The sequence below is a fragment of the Haliotis cracherodii genome, unplaced genomic scaffold, assembly GCF_022045235.1.
Source record: "Haliotis cracherodii isolate W230 unplaced genomic scaffold, xgHalCrac1.p SCAF_11, whole genome shotgun sequence".
NCBI classification, from domain to species: domain Eukaryota; kingdom Metazoa; phylum Mollusca; class Gastropoda; order Lepetellida; family Haliotidae; genus Haliotis; species Haliotis cracherodii.
In genome coordinates this window covers 20,680,039-20,696,461 of record NW_027266266.1, presented here as the reverse complement: position 1 = coordinate 20,696,461, position 16,423 = coordinate 20,680,039, and the positions used below count along the sequence as shown (strand labels likewise).

General features: G+C 37.5%; 1 protein-coding gene across 2 annotated transcripts in view; it reads right to left on the bottom strand.

The window, feature by feature from the left end:
• LOC139456316 (ubiquitin carboxyl-terminal hydrolase 32-like) overlaps positions 1-15,842 on the bottom strand; it is an 85,918-nt gene extending 70,076 nt beyond the window's left edge. For both annotated transcript variants that reach the window (XM_071237948.1, XM_071237949.1), the window contains exon 1: positions 15,706-15,842. In XM_071237948.1, coding sequence (XP_071094049.1) covers positions 15,706-15,763 — 58 coding nt within the window. In that variant the 5' untranslated portion in view covers positions 15,764-15,842. The remainder of the gene's footprint in view (positions 1-15,705) is intronic.
• Between the last annotated feature and the right edge of the window lie 581 nt (positions 15,843-16,423).

Sequence of the window (16,423 nt, the reverse complement as noted above, 5' to 3'; positions counted from 1 at the left end):
TCGGGTAGTCATGTCATGACAGATTAACTGTAGTAACATGAAAGAATCGGGTAGTCATGTCACGACAGATTAACTGTAGTAACATGAAAGAATCGGGTAGTCATGTCACGACAGATTAACTGCATTAACATGAAAGAATCCGGTAGTCATGTCATGACAGATTAACTGTAGTAACATGAAGGAATCAGGTAGTCATGTCATGACAGATTAACTGTAGTAACATGAAAGAATCAGGTAGTCACATCATGACAGATTAACTGTAGTAACATGAAAGAATCAGGTAGTCATGACACGACAGACTAACTACAGTAACATGAAAGAATCGGGTAGTCATGTCATGACAGATTAACTGTAGTAACATGAAAGCATCAGGTAGTCATGACACGACAGATTAACTGTAGTAGCATGAAAGAATCGGGTAGTCATGTCATGACAGATTAACTGTAGTAACATGAAAGAATCGGGTAGTCATGTCATGACAGATTAACTGTAGTAACATGAAAGAATCAGGTAGTCATGACACGACAGACTAACTGCAGTAACATGAAAGAATCGGGTAGTCATGTCATGACAGATTAACTGTAGTAACATGAAAGAATCAGGTAGTCATGACACGACAGATTAACTGTAGTAACATAAAAGAATTGGGTAGTCACGTCATGACAGATTAACTATAGTAACATGAAAGAATCGGGTAGTCATGCCATGACACATAAACTGTAGTAACATGAAAAAATCGGGAAGTCATGCCATGACAGATTAACTGTAGTAACATGAAAGAATCGGGTAGTCATGCCATGACACATTAACTGTAGTAACATGAAAGAATTGGGTAGTCATGTCATGACACATTAACTGTAGTAACATGAAAGAATCAGGTAGTCATGCCATGACAGATTAACTGTAGTAACATGAAAGTATCAGGTAGTCATGTCATGACAGATTAACTGTAGTAACATGAAAGAATCGGGTAGTCATGTCATGACAGATTAACTGTAGTAACATGAAAGAATTGGGTAGTCATGTCATGACAGATTAACTGTAGTAACATGAAAGAATCGGGTAGTCACGTCATGACAGATTAACTGTAGTAACATGAAAGAATTGGGTAGTCATGTCATGACAGATTAACTGTAGTAACATGAAAGAATTGGGTAGTCATGTCATGATAGATTAACTGTAGTAACATGAAAGAATCAGGTAGTCACGTCATGACAGATTAACTGTAGTAACATGAAAGAATCAGGTAGTCATGACACGACAGACTAACTGCAGTAACATGAAAGAATCGGGTAGTCATGACACGACAGATTAACTGTAGTAACATGAAAGAATCGGGTAGTCCTTAAATTCTTTTGAGTAGTATGCTAAATTACTAATCATATAACCTACAAATTCCAATGAACCTGCCTATGCACAACAGATAATATCTCTTGACTAGCTGTTGTTTAGATGAGCTAGAAGTATTGACCATGTTATTTTTTGAAAAATTATAAAAAAAAATCATAAAAATAATAATTGTATTGTAACATTTTATGTTCATGATGTTAGCATGATTAGAAACAGCAGTTTTCTGTCAGACAAAATTGCAAGCATCAGCATCTTTAAGATTGGAAAAAAATAATCAGTAAATCTTGATCACATTTGTGTAAATTAATAATCAATCTGAATGGGCCTTTTGCATGATTGTTGAGCTTAAAGACCACTCCGTACATAATGTTGATCAGAATTTTATTGACATCCAGGCATTGATTAACCATGATTAACACCGCCATGAATGTGATGTACGTCCAGTTATTGACGTTGTTTGAAACCACTGAAAACATCACAAATATGAGCAAGTGATTGGACCATTTGCTGTTTTATCTTGTTCATCAATTTCCAGCAATAGTTCATATCAGTCTGGTAGCAGGCACATGAAGTCTGGCAGCAAGTCTACCAGAACTCTGGGAAGGGGTGTTACTACAAATGTGGGCTAAAACTAATGGAGGAAATTTCAAGCTATATGATGGCAGCTTGTAAATAACTAAGCGTGGACCAGACCATCCAGTGATTGAACTCATGAGCATTGATCTATGTAACCTGGATACACTGACATGCATCAACCAAGAACTTCAGCCTGTGTGCACATCTTGCGTAAATCAGCTACACTACGTGTACTTACACAGGACGCACAGTTTTTTTTACGTTAATAACACCATGAACACCAAAAAATATGGAAGTCAATTCTTAATAATCTGATTAGTCCAACCTCAAGACACCCTATCTCCCAAACAATGATGTATACAAAGTGATCATCAACATGATTAATTTAGATTTTTATTAGCTGGACTATCTTAGTGGCAACGCTACCAAACAGAGTTTTAATGTAATTAGCCCAATTCTGTGAATATAGACTCCTGAGAGGACAATGACCTGGTTATACTATCAATGTTAATTATCTTCCTTTATACAGCTTCCAATCATCGCCAGAAAAACTGACACCCGAGCATAGAAAATAACTGGTAAATAGAAATATTGAGTTTGCTTGTCAATTACCAAGATCAATGCTTCTGACAGTGTGTCATGATTGACACATACAATCTAGGTGCCTTTGATCGGTAAATAGCAGGGTGTTATTACTTAATCAATCACGTTATACAAGACTAACACCTCACTGCTGTACACAGCAGCCAGTGAGAACACTTAGCCAGCGTGTACATGCAATTAACATTCAATCAACAACAACATGGGAGTGGCAGCATACCAACAGGCTAGAGGGTCAGTTTTATGTGGGTTACATAGGCAGTGCAAATACCTTACACATAAACTCAGGGGACACAACCAACATACGGCCACTAGTCTGACACCAGTACAATTAATGAAGGACTAGTGAGAGTTCCTTGTGGAACACCACTTTTACCATTGGTCAAAATTATGCATGCAAATGAAAGACTCCTGATGAGAGATTTAGGGGGTCCCTAGATCATGTAGATTGAAATACTTAAGTCTGTGACTTTAACCTCTAGTCCGAAGCCACAGTTTAGTAAACTTTTGATCGGTCTAGTATTCTCAGCTAGTAGGATTCTAATAATAAGATCAAATTCTACAGAAAATGGTCATTATATGTATGTTAGGCCTATCAACTGATCAAAAAAAAATATTTGGTTCCTATTACGTGGAAAAATAAAAGAGGGTTGGTAGGAAGTTTTGTTTATTTTTTTCAAATATTTTACATGGCATATCTATTACTTCAAGTCTCTTTTTGCTGCATGGATGACAAGAAATACTTTTTTCATCAACATGTCAGATATACAATCAATCTTTAGTGAGTTAGTGAGTGAGTATGGTTTTACGCCGCTTTTAGCAATATTCCAACAATATCACAGCAGGGGACACCAGAAATGGGCATGACACATTGTACCCATGTCGGGAATCGAACCCCGGTCTTCAGCGTGACAAGCGAACGCTTTAACATGTTTAACCACTAGGCTACCCGACCGCCCCTCTCTTAAGTGAGTGAGTTGGGTTTAATGCAGTGTTCCAGTTATATCATGGCTTGTCAGCTTCATGTGGGAGGAAAGCCCGAAGTGATGCAGGTCTCAGACGTTTACCACTTCGGTGAAATCCACGAGCACGGGTATGGTGCTGACAAACCTAGAAACATAATCGGGGAGAACTGAAACCCACAATCATAGGTTTCTGGCGTGCCCAAGGGACGCAACTCTGCACAGCGAATCCAGCACAGCGTAAATAAACATTGTCACAAGGTATTGTTGTTAAAAAATATAATTTCTAAGTTCAGGCAAGGGGAACTTATTTTAACCATGACATTGGCACTAAAATACAAAGAATCTTGGTTGGACTATATATTCATAATTCAGCCTGTGTGTTGAACTAGACAGTGACACAAAACATGCACCAGCGCTTAGGTAGTTTGTGCTAACATGTCACTGTCACCTGGTGATGTGTGTTGTGTAGCGCCTCATTGCATAACTCTAGACAGGTGTGAAACTGTATGTGGTGACAACAGCTGCCTGTTTACACAAGGGTTAATGAGTAAGATAGTCCAATGATAACACCCTACCATCTTTTTACGTATTACAAAAATAAATTTGCATTTGGATCAATTTCTCATTGACACAGGTTATCTAGAAAACATGCTGCAATGGTTCCTAATCTCATGTCAACATAGCTCTGTTAATCATGTTAATCCCCTGCCACTGTACTTCACCACGTCCACAGGAAGGATACACCCTACAGTGAACAGAGATACAGGAGCCTAATAGGTTTAACACTGACACAATACATCAGATCCACAAGGCATTCTATACATCAGTGTATAATCATAGGCTTCATAGAATATCCTGCAATGCCATTACATAAAACATATACTAGATTTTAGACTTAAACCAAATCTTCTTTCAGTGGCATTTAGAAGTTGGTGCGATGAAGTAAGACGAGTTCTATGGATGAACAACAATTAGTGCGACGTTTCGGTGTAGATCCTAACACCTTTGATTCATCACTTGCTTGATAAAGGTGTTAGGATCTACACCGAAACGTCGCACTTATTGTAATAAAGAAGTTGTTCATCCATAGAACTCTTCTTACTTTAAACCAAATCTGTATACTGTATTCGACGTAATAAGCGCCCACGGCGATATTTGCTCATACATTGGCTAGTAAACAATCCCAATTAGCACCCCTTCCGATTGATCAATTTTCACAAGACTTATTTATTCGCACATAATATGCACCCCCTTAATTATGGGCAATTAAATTATAAATATATCTGTTGTATATAAACATTTCAGGCTATCAGCATAAACCACGAAATTTACAATCTTTCAACTTTGTCTTTTTTCACCAAAATAATATTCTAATAAGAGCCCCCTATTTCTAATTTTGAGAGCACCCTGGGCGCTTATTACGTTGAATATGGTACTTATATGCCAGAATATTATCATGTAAAACCATCTGTCTACAAGTTTTTACAACTGTGTTCATGCAATAAATTGAGTGCACTAAAGATACCTAGCAAGTATGTTTACGAAGCATAGACTGTAATGTATAATTTAGTATGCATACTAATATTTAGTTTGTTAATGACATTAACTTTAGGACATACAGATTTTATCTTAAATGTTTATTATAGGGCAGGGGGCACGGGTGGCCCAGTCGTCTAAGGCACACCCTTGGGCACGCCAGAAACCTATGATTGTGGGTTCGAATCTTGGTTCGCCCTGATTATGTTTCTAGGTTTGTCAGCACCATACCCGTGCTCGTGGGTTTCGCCGAAGTGGTTAACGTCTGAGACCTGCATCACTTCGGGCTTTCCTCCCACATTAAGCTGACACGCCGCGATATAACTGGAATACTGTTAAAAGCGGCATTAAACCCAACTCACTCACTCACTCAATATTATAGAGCACTGTATATATGATCATGTATTTACTTTAAATAGAATTCCAATATCTTCGCCATCAGCGCTTTGTTTGTTTCTGTTTAACTCTGTACTCAGCATTATTCCAGCTGTATGACGGCAAGTCTGTAAATAATCAAGTCTGGAACAGACAATCCAGTGATTGATATCATGAGCATGCAATTGGGATACGACATGCATCCTCCGAGTCAGCAAGCCTGACCACCCGATCCAGATAGTCACCTGTTACAACAAGCATGGGTTGCTGAAGATCAGTTCTAACCCATCAACAGCCATCAGTGCATTAACCATAACAAACACATATAGTGAGTGAGTGATCAAGTATGGTTTTAGGCCGCTTTTTGTAATATTCCAGCAATATCACGGCGCGGGACACCAGAAATGGGCTTCACACATTGTACCCATGTCAGGAATCGAACCCGGGTGTTTGGCGTGACGAGTGAACGCTTAAACCACTGGGCTACCCGACCGCCCCACAAACACATATAACCGTAAGCCACTTTTGGCTGGTGTCAATAAAACTTATGTTTGTCTGTCTGTTGAAACATTAATGCATAAACTAGCCTAAAGTAGTGCAATCTCAGATCTCTGATGACTGTGTCATGTGTCATGAATTACACAAAACACAGTGATAAGTGATGTAATATAGTAAATAGTTCTTAGAGATATTTAGCATGTTGGGCGCATTCAAAGATAATTTTGTGTGGGTAAACTTGTATTGGTTAGTCAGCACCTTGTACATATTGACAAAACTATTAGGTTTCATTTTTCAATATTAGGTTGCCCTGGTGCATGTTTTATACAGCTAAATCAAGCCCTGAATTGGGTTACAGTGATTTAGTCTGCTTATCTGGAGCTCTGTTGAACTGTCTGATTTCAGTTATGGCCATGAGAAAGTTGCTTATACAGTTAGCATGGTGATCAATACTGTGTATGTCATACTGGTATAATCAATACTGTATGTCATGCTAGTATAATGAATACTGTGTATGTCATGCTGGTATATTCAATACTGTGTATGTCATGCTAGTATAATGAATACTGTGTATTTCATGCTGGTAGATTCAATACTGTGTATTTCATGCTGGTATAATCAATACTGTGTATGTCATGCTAGTATAATGAAAACTGTGTATGTCATGTTAGTATCATCAATACTGTGTATGTCATGCTAGTATATTCAATACTCTGTATGTCATGCTGGTAGAAACAATACTGTATATGTCATGCTGGTATAATCAATACTGTGTATGTCAATTTATGACTCATGCTGGTATAATCAATACTGTGTATGTCATGCTAGTATATGAATACTGTGTATGTCATGCTGGTATAATCAATACTGTGTATATCATGCTGGTTATAACCAATACTGTAAATGTCGTGCTGGTATAATCAATCCTGAGTATGTCATGATGGTATAATCAATACTGTGTATATCATGATGGTATAATCAATACTGTGTATGTTATACTGGTATAATCAATACTGTAAATGTCATGCAGGTATAATCAATACTGTATATGTTATGCTAGAATAATCAGTGTAGCCATCAGATACTGATACAGCTGGCTTAGTCTTTGTGATTGATATCATGAGCATCGAACCACACACTTGGGATACGATGACATGCATCTACCAAGACGGCGAGTCTGACCACCCGATCCCATTAGTCGCCTGATGCCACAAACATAGTCGCCTGGTAAGCATGATAACAACACAACATATTACTCATAAAGAAAAGTAATTTAATCTCAACCTCTCCGCGACAGTCAGGGAGTTACTGGACACTATACACGACATCCTATTTACATAAGAAATTGAGAATAGATACAAACATTTTAACTGCAAGTCCCATGAGATGTATAAGAACATGTCAGTTTGAATCATTAAAATCGATTCAACTGTTGCCATGGCAGCATGCACAACAATATTGACTGTCCAGGTCAGATTGTCTTCAATCGGTCACCAAGTTCTCTTTCAAATCAGGAAAACCATGATATTGCATAAGGCTTCACAAATTCTTCACACATTGATGGTACAGTCATCACACTGGGATACCAATTTTAACCACAGCAAGCTAGACTGTCACCAGGCCCTGACAGATCTTGGCACAGTTATGTCCCCTTTTTATCATGAGAACAACAAAGGCGTAACAAATTCTAACAAAACAGCGTTATCACTATCCCCCACCATGGGGCACATTAGAATTCTGTGTGTTCATATAGTAGTGAATATAATCTAAAAAAAGAGTCCTAGGCTAAAAAAAATAAACAATTGGTTCTCAAGCCATGTTTTTTGAAAATAGAATGCGGCAGGCGGTGTCTTTTTTGTTCATTGTTGCTCAAACTAGTATGTAACCAAATAAAACAGGTGTGTAACCAAAAAAACAAACAATTGTGACCAGTAACATCAGTGTGTAAAATTTCATTTCTCTGACTTAAATAGTTTTTGAGAAAACTTGTCCCCTTTGAGAAGCAGACGGACGGACGGACAGATTGACAGTCAGAAGAAAAGATGGACTCTGTTCCTATATCCCCCCCAGTGTGCAAAGTAAAACATAAATATTATTAATACTGGTAGGTCTGTGCTCTTCAGAACATAATGAACCATACAATCTGAATCGCTTTCAGAAATGATGAAGAAACTGAAAAAAAAGAAGAAAAAAAGAAGAAGAAGAATCATGTGGCTTCTATGCCTGGAGCACTGTTCACTTAATATTCTAGACTGATTTGAAATGAGCAATTTTTCCTTTAAAAGGAGAAGAGTCAGAAGACAAACAATTGTTTTCAGACTCACAACACATTTTTAGGTATTCTTGTGAACAATCACTTTATGAAAACCTGAGGCAAAACAGGTATTTTTAAGTATGTTCTGGAACAAATCCAATTATTTCTTTCCAAACAATACAGAGACAATGATAGTACAAGAATAACATGCTCTGTTGTAACCTACCACACACTAACCAAGCTAACCACCTGCCACACACAATCAAATTACTGAGGCAAATAGAACACTGCTGGCCCCAAATAGCTTGTATTAATATAGATGCCATAACAGTCAGAACACACACACACACACTCACTGGAGGTAGATGACGTGAACAAACTTGAGCATGTTCAGACCTAGCAAATAATGGTAAAAGTGTCTAATGACTAAAGGGACACAGGTTTGCTTGCGAGACGACACAACGCTGGTCGGGTTAGGAGACTTTGTTAGGGTAGCACTGACATGACGAGCACTGTACTGTGATATAATAATAACTGGTAATAATAAAATATGTAATAACTGACCACTAGTTTGAGCTATATGAAGTTTGTTTGCTGTTTTACGCCACACTCAGTAATGTTCCAGCTATATGATGGCAGTCTGTAAATAATCGAGTCTGGACCAGACAATCCAGTGATTGACATCATGAGCATCGATCAATATGATACGATGACATGCATCAACAAAGTCAGCAAGCCTGACCAGTGACCACCTGATCCCGTCAGTTGCCTCTTACAACAAGCATGGTCGCCTCTTACGGCCATGGGTTGCTGAAGGCCTATTCTACCCCAAATCTTCACGGGTCCATTATGAAGTAAAACATAGGCAATGTGAACATACATGTTTTAACAATACGTAGGACTCACGTTATCATTGTCCATGTGTGTATCGCAGGTAGTACATAGGGTATATAATATCAAGTTTGTTTGCACAGCATCACAGACAACCTAGTGTGATAGTGTCATAAGGACTGATACACTTGTATGGGATCAGCAGCACGGAGTCACAATAAACAGGGGAAGTAACACATGTTGTCATTAGTTGCAGGATTGATGCTAATTGATAGTGCACAACACAGCATATACAACACAGCATATACAACGCAATATGCAAAAAGAGAACCTTGATCTGCGAGGTATAGTCAACAATTTGTGCCAGAATAGGTTATTATGGTTGGGAGTGTTTGTCTGCCCTGACTTAGATTGATTTCAATTTTCAGTCGTTTAGCCTCATCCAGCTCTTCAAACTGTGAAGGATTCGCCACTTTTCTTACTGATCCATCTTTAACCTAGGTCTCCTCAACCTTCTCAGAAGCAAGAGCTCTGGCTTTGCAGGCAATCATAGCTCTGGACGTAGGTAGGTCTTCATTTCTAAAGATCTTTGATTTGTTGGGTAGTCGGACATGTTGGAACTTGGATCTAGACTGGAGGAGGGACCGTCTTTGGCATTACTTACAAAACGAACAATGATTGTTCGTGGTGGATCTGGCACAGAGGATGGGTGTTTGGGAAGCTGATGTCTATGTCACTAGGTTTAATTTCTACCTCCACCCACTTGGCTAGCTCAACAACAGTGTCATCAGTGCTTTCCCCTTTACATTCAGAGACCCCCATTATCCTGACGTTGTTCCTACGTGAGTACTGTTAGCTTCTATCCAGTCGCTCGGTTAGATCTTAATAGCCTGGTCCTTTTCGTCAAGTTTGTCCTGAAGGGCAGATACTGACTGTTCCAGTTTCTTCTTCTGGGAGATGATATTCTCCATTCCTTCTCTAAACATAGGTATGATGATGGAGCAGTCACTGCTGGCATCTAATCACCTTTATTCATCTCCACCCACTCAAAGTCACTCAACCAAGAACATTTTGTTTTTGGATTTTACAGCCAAACAGTTTTTCATAAATAAATAATTTTTTTGGCCTGTCTAATCTAATCTAATCAATTATTTTCTTGTCAGCCTCACTATTGCTGATAAAAAACAGCCATTACCTTAAAAATTGTTCTTTCTCTCTTTGACGTTTGAGAATCAGTAACTAGTCGCTTACAACAAAAATATAACATATAATTGCCTCCCTTTAAAAAAGTTTCGAGATCTGCTGCGCAAACACACGTTTTGTTTATTTCTTCAACAGACAGTTGCCAAGTATGCCGTCTATTTATGACATAAGCGACATGTAGTTCGGTATTATTACTACAAACATACAAGAAATTAAAACATATTAGGTTTCGAAATTATCCTGCATGTTGTATTGAAACTGATAAAGATGAATTGATACAATTGAAATAAATGTTATCGCCCGATAGGACGTGTGTTTCTTCACTTCTTTCTCGTCCTGCAACTGTTGCCATTCCGCAATACAAGCAGACAAGCTCTGAAGGTAATTTACAAAATTTGGTGCCAGGTTCAATATTGTTCAGAATAGTGTTTACCAGATAAATCTATTGTAGAGGATGACAATGTTTCAAAACCATCGTCTCCACATGATCCAAGTGATGCTTACTTCATCTGACCCCAGCAAGGTGGAATGGAGATGGTAACTGCTGATTGGACAGTTATAAATGACAATTTTAACCAAACAAACTCAACTGGGTCACTTTGTAATGTAATGACGTCATATAACAATGGGAAATGTGAGATCTCAGCCAGGAGACAATTAACATGATTAAGCCACCCTAGAGAAATGCATTACAAGTTCAGCTTCGTATCTTCAAACTAATATGTTGAGCATGAGAATGGGAAATAAATAGAAGAACTCCACTAGGTACCTCGCGAATACAGATAATGTGTCACTCATTAATCAACTTCCGTGATCACTCGTACATCGTTGGTTATTGAACATGTTGAATACACACACATCTCAGTCAAGGACTCAAATGTTTGCCCCCTCCTTTATTCAGGCCTATGCATGTCATTGTATTTTGGCAACATGGGATGTTCTACATAATATCAATTACTGGTTTGTCCCATCCAGACTTACAAAAAATTGAATATAATCATATCTTGAATATCATCACTGCTGATAATTTTGGCAGTGTTTTGTTATCATGGTTATGATCATTAAAAGTAACATAACCGCAAACCAGACTGAAACGAATCTTCAAAACTTTTAACTTTCTTTTGCCTCCTGCATCAAAACAGAAAAACATAAAATACAACCGGTTGGGCCTAACATGCCTAATCCTGCTAATACAAAGCAATAAAACAAGATTGATAATTCTTGTTATGCACAAACAAAGTCAACCATATAACTGATCCTATGAACCATTCCATTATCATCAAGAATCTCAGGACCCCTAAGATCCGGGGTAGAATAGGTCTTCAGCAACCCATGCTTGCCGTAATAGGCGACTATGCTTGTCGTGAGAGGCGACTAACAGGATCGGGTGGTCAGGCCCGCTGACTTGGTTGATACATGTTATCGGTCCCAATTGCGTGGATCGATGCTCATGATGTCAATCACTGGATTGTCTGGTCCGGACTCGATTATTTACAGACCGCCGTCATATAGCTGGAATATTGCTGAGTGCGGCGTTAAACAACAAACAAACAAACAAACAAACAAACAAACAAACAAACAAACAAGAATTTAAGAGTGATTTGTTCACCACATCCACCAACCTTTTACCCCTGACATCACAAACTGTACATGCAACTGCCCATTTCAATCGACACAGATGTAGTTGGTTCTTTATCGTGTTCATGCCTGTAGGCTCCTCATCAATGATGAATTATTTATGACAATAAAAAATCACACAATCATGTATTTGTGAAAATAATACACACAGGCACTTTTTGGGTTCTTTCTTCTACCATAAAAAGGCTCTAAAATCCAAAGTGGATCAATCAGTTTCAGTGTCTCATTTCAACATGTTCAGCTCACCATGTTATTATCAGTGCTGTCTATAATGTGCCAGGTCAATGATGTCACGGTTCACTGGCACAGTGTAGTATGCACTCAGCAGGAGATATTTACTTTCCAGATGATCGACCCAACTCATCCCATGCACTCACTTGACCTTACTGCAAGTACTTACTCTCAGCTGCTTCTATTCAAATACATATAATCAGGGCTTGGCATGACCAGACTAACCTTAGTTAAAACATGAGCGTCACCATCAATATTACGCTGCAAGACAAACATCATACTTTTGAATCACATGCGAGTTATCACAAAGGGTTACTTAAACATGTTAAATAGCTAAGTGGGCTCGTAATAAATTTACTGAATTTTAGGAAGAAGTTAGAGTTGGCTACTGAAGATGCAACATGACATATAGTTTGGTTGGGAAAGTTTACATGCATCATTCAAATTCATATGCACTTCATTGAATTTGAATGCAAACTTTGAAGTCTGAAGTTTGTATACATCATTAAAATTGTATGCAAGCTTTGAATTTCAAAATACTTATGCGCCTCAATAAAATTGTATGCAAACTTTGAAGTTTGATATTTGTTTGCACCCTTGAAGTTATGCATGCACCCTTTGGAAAACATGAGATGTTTGTCTTTTGTCTTAAAGAAATAATTGTACACGTCACCATGTTAACAGCAGGACACATAGTCCTGCAATTGGTTTCTGAAATGCAAACATTTCAAGATTTGAAAAAAATATAAATTGGCATTAATAGTATTATAAAAAGAATTAAAAAAAGCCCAGAGAATCTTTCCACCTGAAAGTAACGAAATGTAGACTTGCCAAAGTAATGTAGACTTGTTAAGGATATACTGATATGTTTGTACAACGTCTGTACAACGTGGAATGAGAGACTACAATATTTTGCAATATTATCAAATATTAATTAGAGTTCCCTCATGTCAGCTGCTTATTCTTTCTCATATTTACCAGCCTTGGGTGCACTCCCCCCAAACAATCTACCCAATGTCAACAATGTTAAATACCAAGTCTCATTTATTTTGAGTCACATTTTTGGCTAGGGGTCAGCAGTTTTATTAATTTGGAGACTCATTAATTTCAAGATCTACAGTACATGACAAAAACAATTGGATCACTATCAATCATGATCAATATTTCTTCAACCTATTTATGTAAATGTGTCTGTAATTATCATGACTATCATTAACATAAATATCAGATTCCATATCCTATTGTCAAATCTAGATAACATATTTCAGAACATTAATCCAATTCATCGTTTCTGATCATGCTTATTGTTGTTATAATGTTATTACAACCATTTTCAACTTATAAAAACCCAAACCATACCCAATCGCAAATGAAGATCTTGTAAATTCAAATACAAAATGGCCAATACCTATTCCAGGCTTAGGTATCAAATCGGTTTTTCAAATTTACACTGGCTGCCTATTTCCAATTTTCAAAATAAAAACCCGACACACTAAACAGTGCACAAAGAACATACCCGATACTGTGCCATGATCGTGAAGAAGTTATGGAGAAGACCATTCTTAGAGGTAAATTTTACGAAAATGCATGTCCAAAGCTCAGTCACATCGACATGTCAACTAGATCATGCATCACGAGTTATAACATCTCAAGGTCACCCAGAAACATGTGACATAACATATGGGTCATGCATGTCTGCCATTTGTACTTGTTACATAAACATGATGAACATGACTGGTCAGACAACTGACCATTGTCCTCTGTGGAGTCCTCGTACCCTAGAATCTCTGCATCACAGCCACGACAACCCCTAGGTCTGTCTCACAGCCCCTCAACCATATCATTTTCCCTTACACTCAGCCCTGAATCATGTCAGCGTAACACTATAACTCTAAATGAAGCAGGGGGATTTTCCACAGTTTCTGAATCTCCCTTCACACTGGGGCTCCTTATAAATTTTAATGTAGTTTCTTATTTCTATCAAAATTATACATTAACTATGTGCTTGTCTAACCCTAAGTCTGAAATTATATTTTTGTACCGCTCCGCTTTTACTACCCACCATCCGTTGCCAACTAATACAAACACGACTCACATGTTCATAACGTTCTACTAGAGTATGATGCTGATTATGCACTGGCCTTCACAGGTTTCTCAGACGGCATGTTAAAGAAAAGAGACCAGCGTTAGAAACTAACAGTTTTAGTCCACTAGTCCATATAATGATAACATATAGCAAAACCCTTAACAATGGCTAATGTATACTAGTTCTTATGATACCAACTATTGGGCAGTTTGGCAAGGATTACAGGACTAGTGCCAATTTCTAACGTTGTAGACTGACATGGAAATTAACGTAAGTAGGCTAGTCCACAACCAGTACAATTCTGGAAGGATTAGTGACTTTAGCCACGTGTCCATTCTCTTCAGTCTAGTAAGCTCAGATAATAATTGTCCATTTAATAGCAGGGTTAGAAACTAACAGTTTTTGTCCACTAGTCCTTATAATGATAACATATAGCCAAACCCTTAAAATGGGCCAATTTCTACTAGTCCTTAGGATACCTTTACTATTGGACAGTTTGGTAAGGACAACAGGACTAGTGCCAATTTCTAACGCTGAATAGCAATGAAAATATATTGACAATGATGCTAAAGGGCCAATTCTGGTCTTGAGGGCTTTAAAACTTTTGGCACTAACTGTTGTTCCATAACATACTCAACATAACACTTTGGTGAAACCTACGAGTACTGGTACGGTGCTCACAAATACCATGGTCATGGCTACCATATACAGTATTAAACAAAACCACAAACACACACATATTTATCAAATACATAAATTGATTTATCTCATCATTGTTATGCAGACTACTGAATATCAGATATTTATTTTGTGGCATATTTCATCAGAAATATTTGATATATTGTATAAAACTTGGTAATCACATCATGTCCATCGTTTCTTCAATATTAATTACATTCTTGATGAATGTCACAACATAGGGTCTATTTATATCCATGTTATCAACATGTCAATAGAATAAAATCAGTTATTATCAAAATAATAAACATGGTACGGTTGAATGGTTTTTGTTTTTCAAACCAAATGGTTATCAAGAATAGTCATTAAAACCATTAGTAATCAAATATATTACACACAGCTGCCAGTTCCAGAAGCGTCTTTATAATATGGAGTCCCGAATCACATCGTCACACTGTTGTCAGGTAGACCTCAGTCATGGGTTACGTGAAAATGGAAACGGTTGTCGTGCCACACGTTGCAAATAAATCCACACAACATGCAATACATATCAACATCCCGTTCGATGCAGTGGTCAAATTACAGAATGGTTCATTGCGCAATTCGCGAGTGACACCACAACAAACACACACACTATAATAAACATCATAAATGAAAGGTGCATAATTATATTCTCTGGTCACATATTTCTATCAGGATATGTGTATATTTGAACATATCCACCACTGCCATCTAGAACAGACTTGCTAAACTGTTGTTTTTCCCTTCGAATCGATCGCAAATTTTTGACAGAAATAATTTTGTCGTCAGCTAGGAAATGAAGATCACTTATCCTCGATTGACAGCCGTCAGGACATAATTGAGTCCCAATATGAACGACTTACCTCTTTTAACGGCCTCCTCACAGGTTATGAAAGCTAACTTTGAGTCTTTACCTCCCATGCTAAATGCATATAGTAAGATTTACGTCAGGAAAAACATTATTTTATACATTTGCTACACTCGGTTCGCTTCCCTATCCGCCATATTAGATCACGCGACGATTATCCGAGAATCTACGAGATCTAGCAAAATAGATTTATGAAAATGGATTACCTCCCTTTGACCATAATTATTCTCGATTCTGCGCTTTGGCTAAAATTGATATATTCGTTCTTTAAAACAATAAATTCCTTTTGACTTTGGTAAATGAATTATAAAAGAAACTTTCACATAAAGTCGAATCATTAATTTCTACAATGTTTAGCAAGGTATAATTTATGCATATATGAAAATCAATACAACACCAACTGTTGCCTGCGCCGGTCACAATGTGAAGAGTATAACTGGCATATTGACCAAAAAGGCCAACCGAATATTTTTATGTTAAACACACAATTTCTAACTCCATAATTATATGAATAGTGCGGAAGATTCTGTAGTGTAAATAACATTCGTTAAATATTATCTATCAAAATATTTTAATATATACTTCCTCATCCTGAGGTCAAACGAGTAATATTTTACAGTTAGTTATATGAATACAAAATATTATAATATATATCAAACTCAACTGTTTTTACCACTAAAACAAAGGTCTACAAGTTTTTATTTTGCACGTGC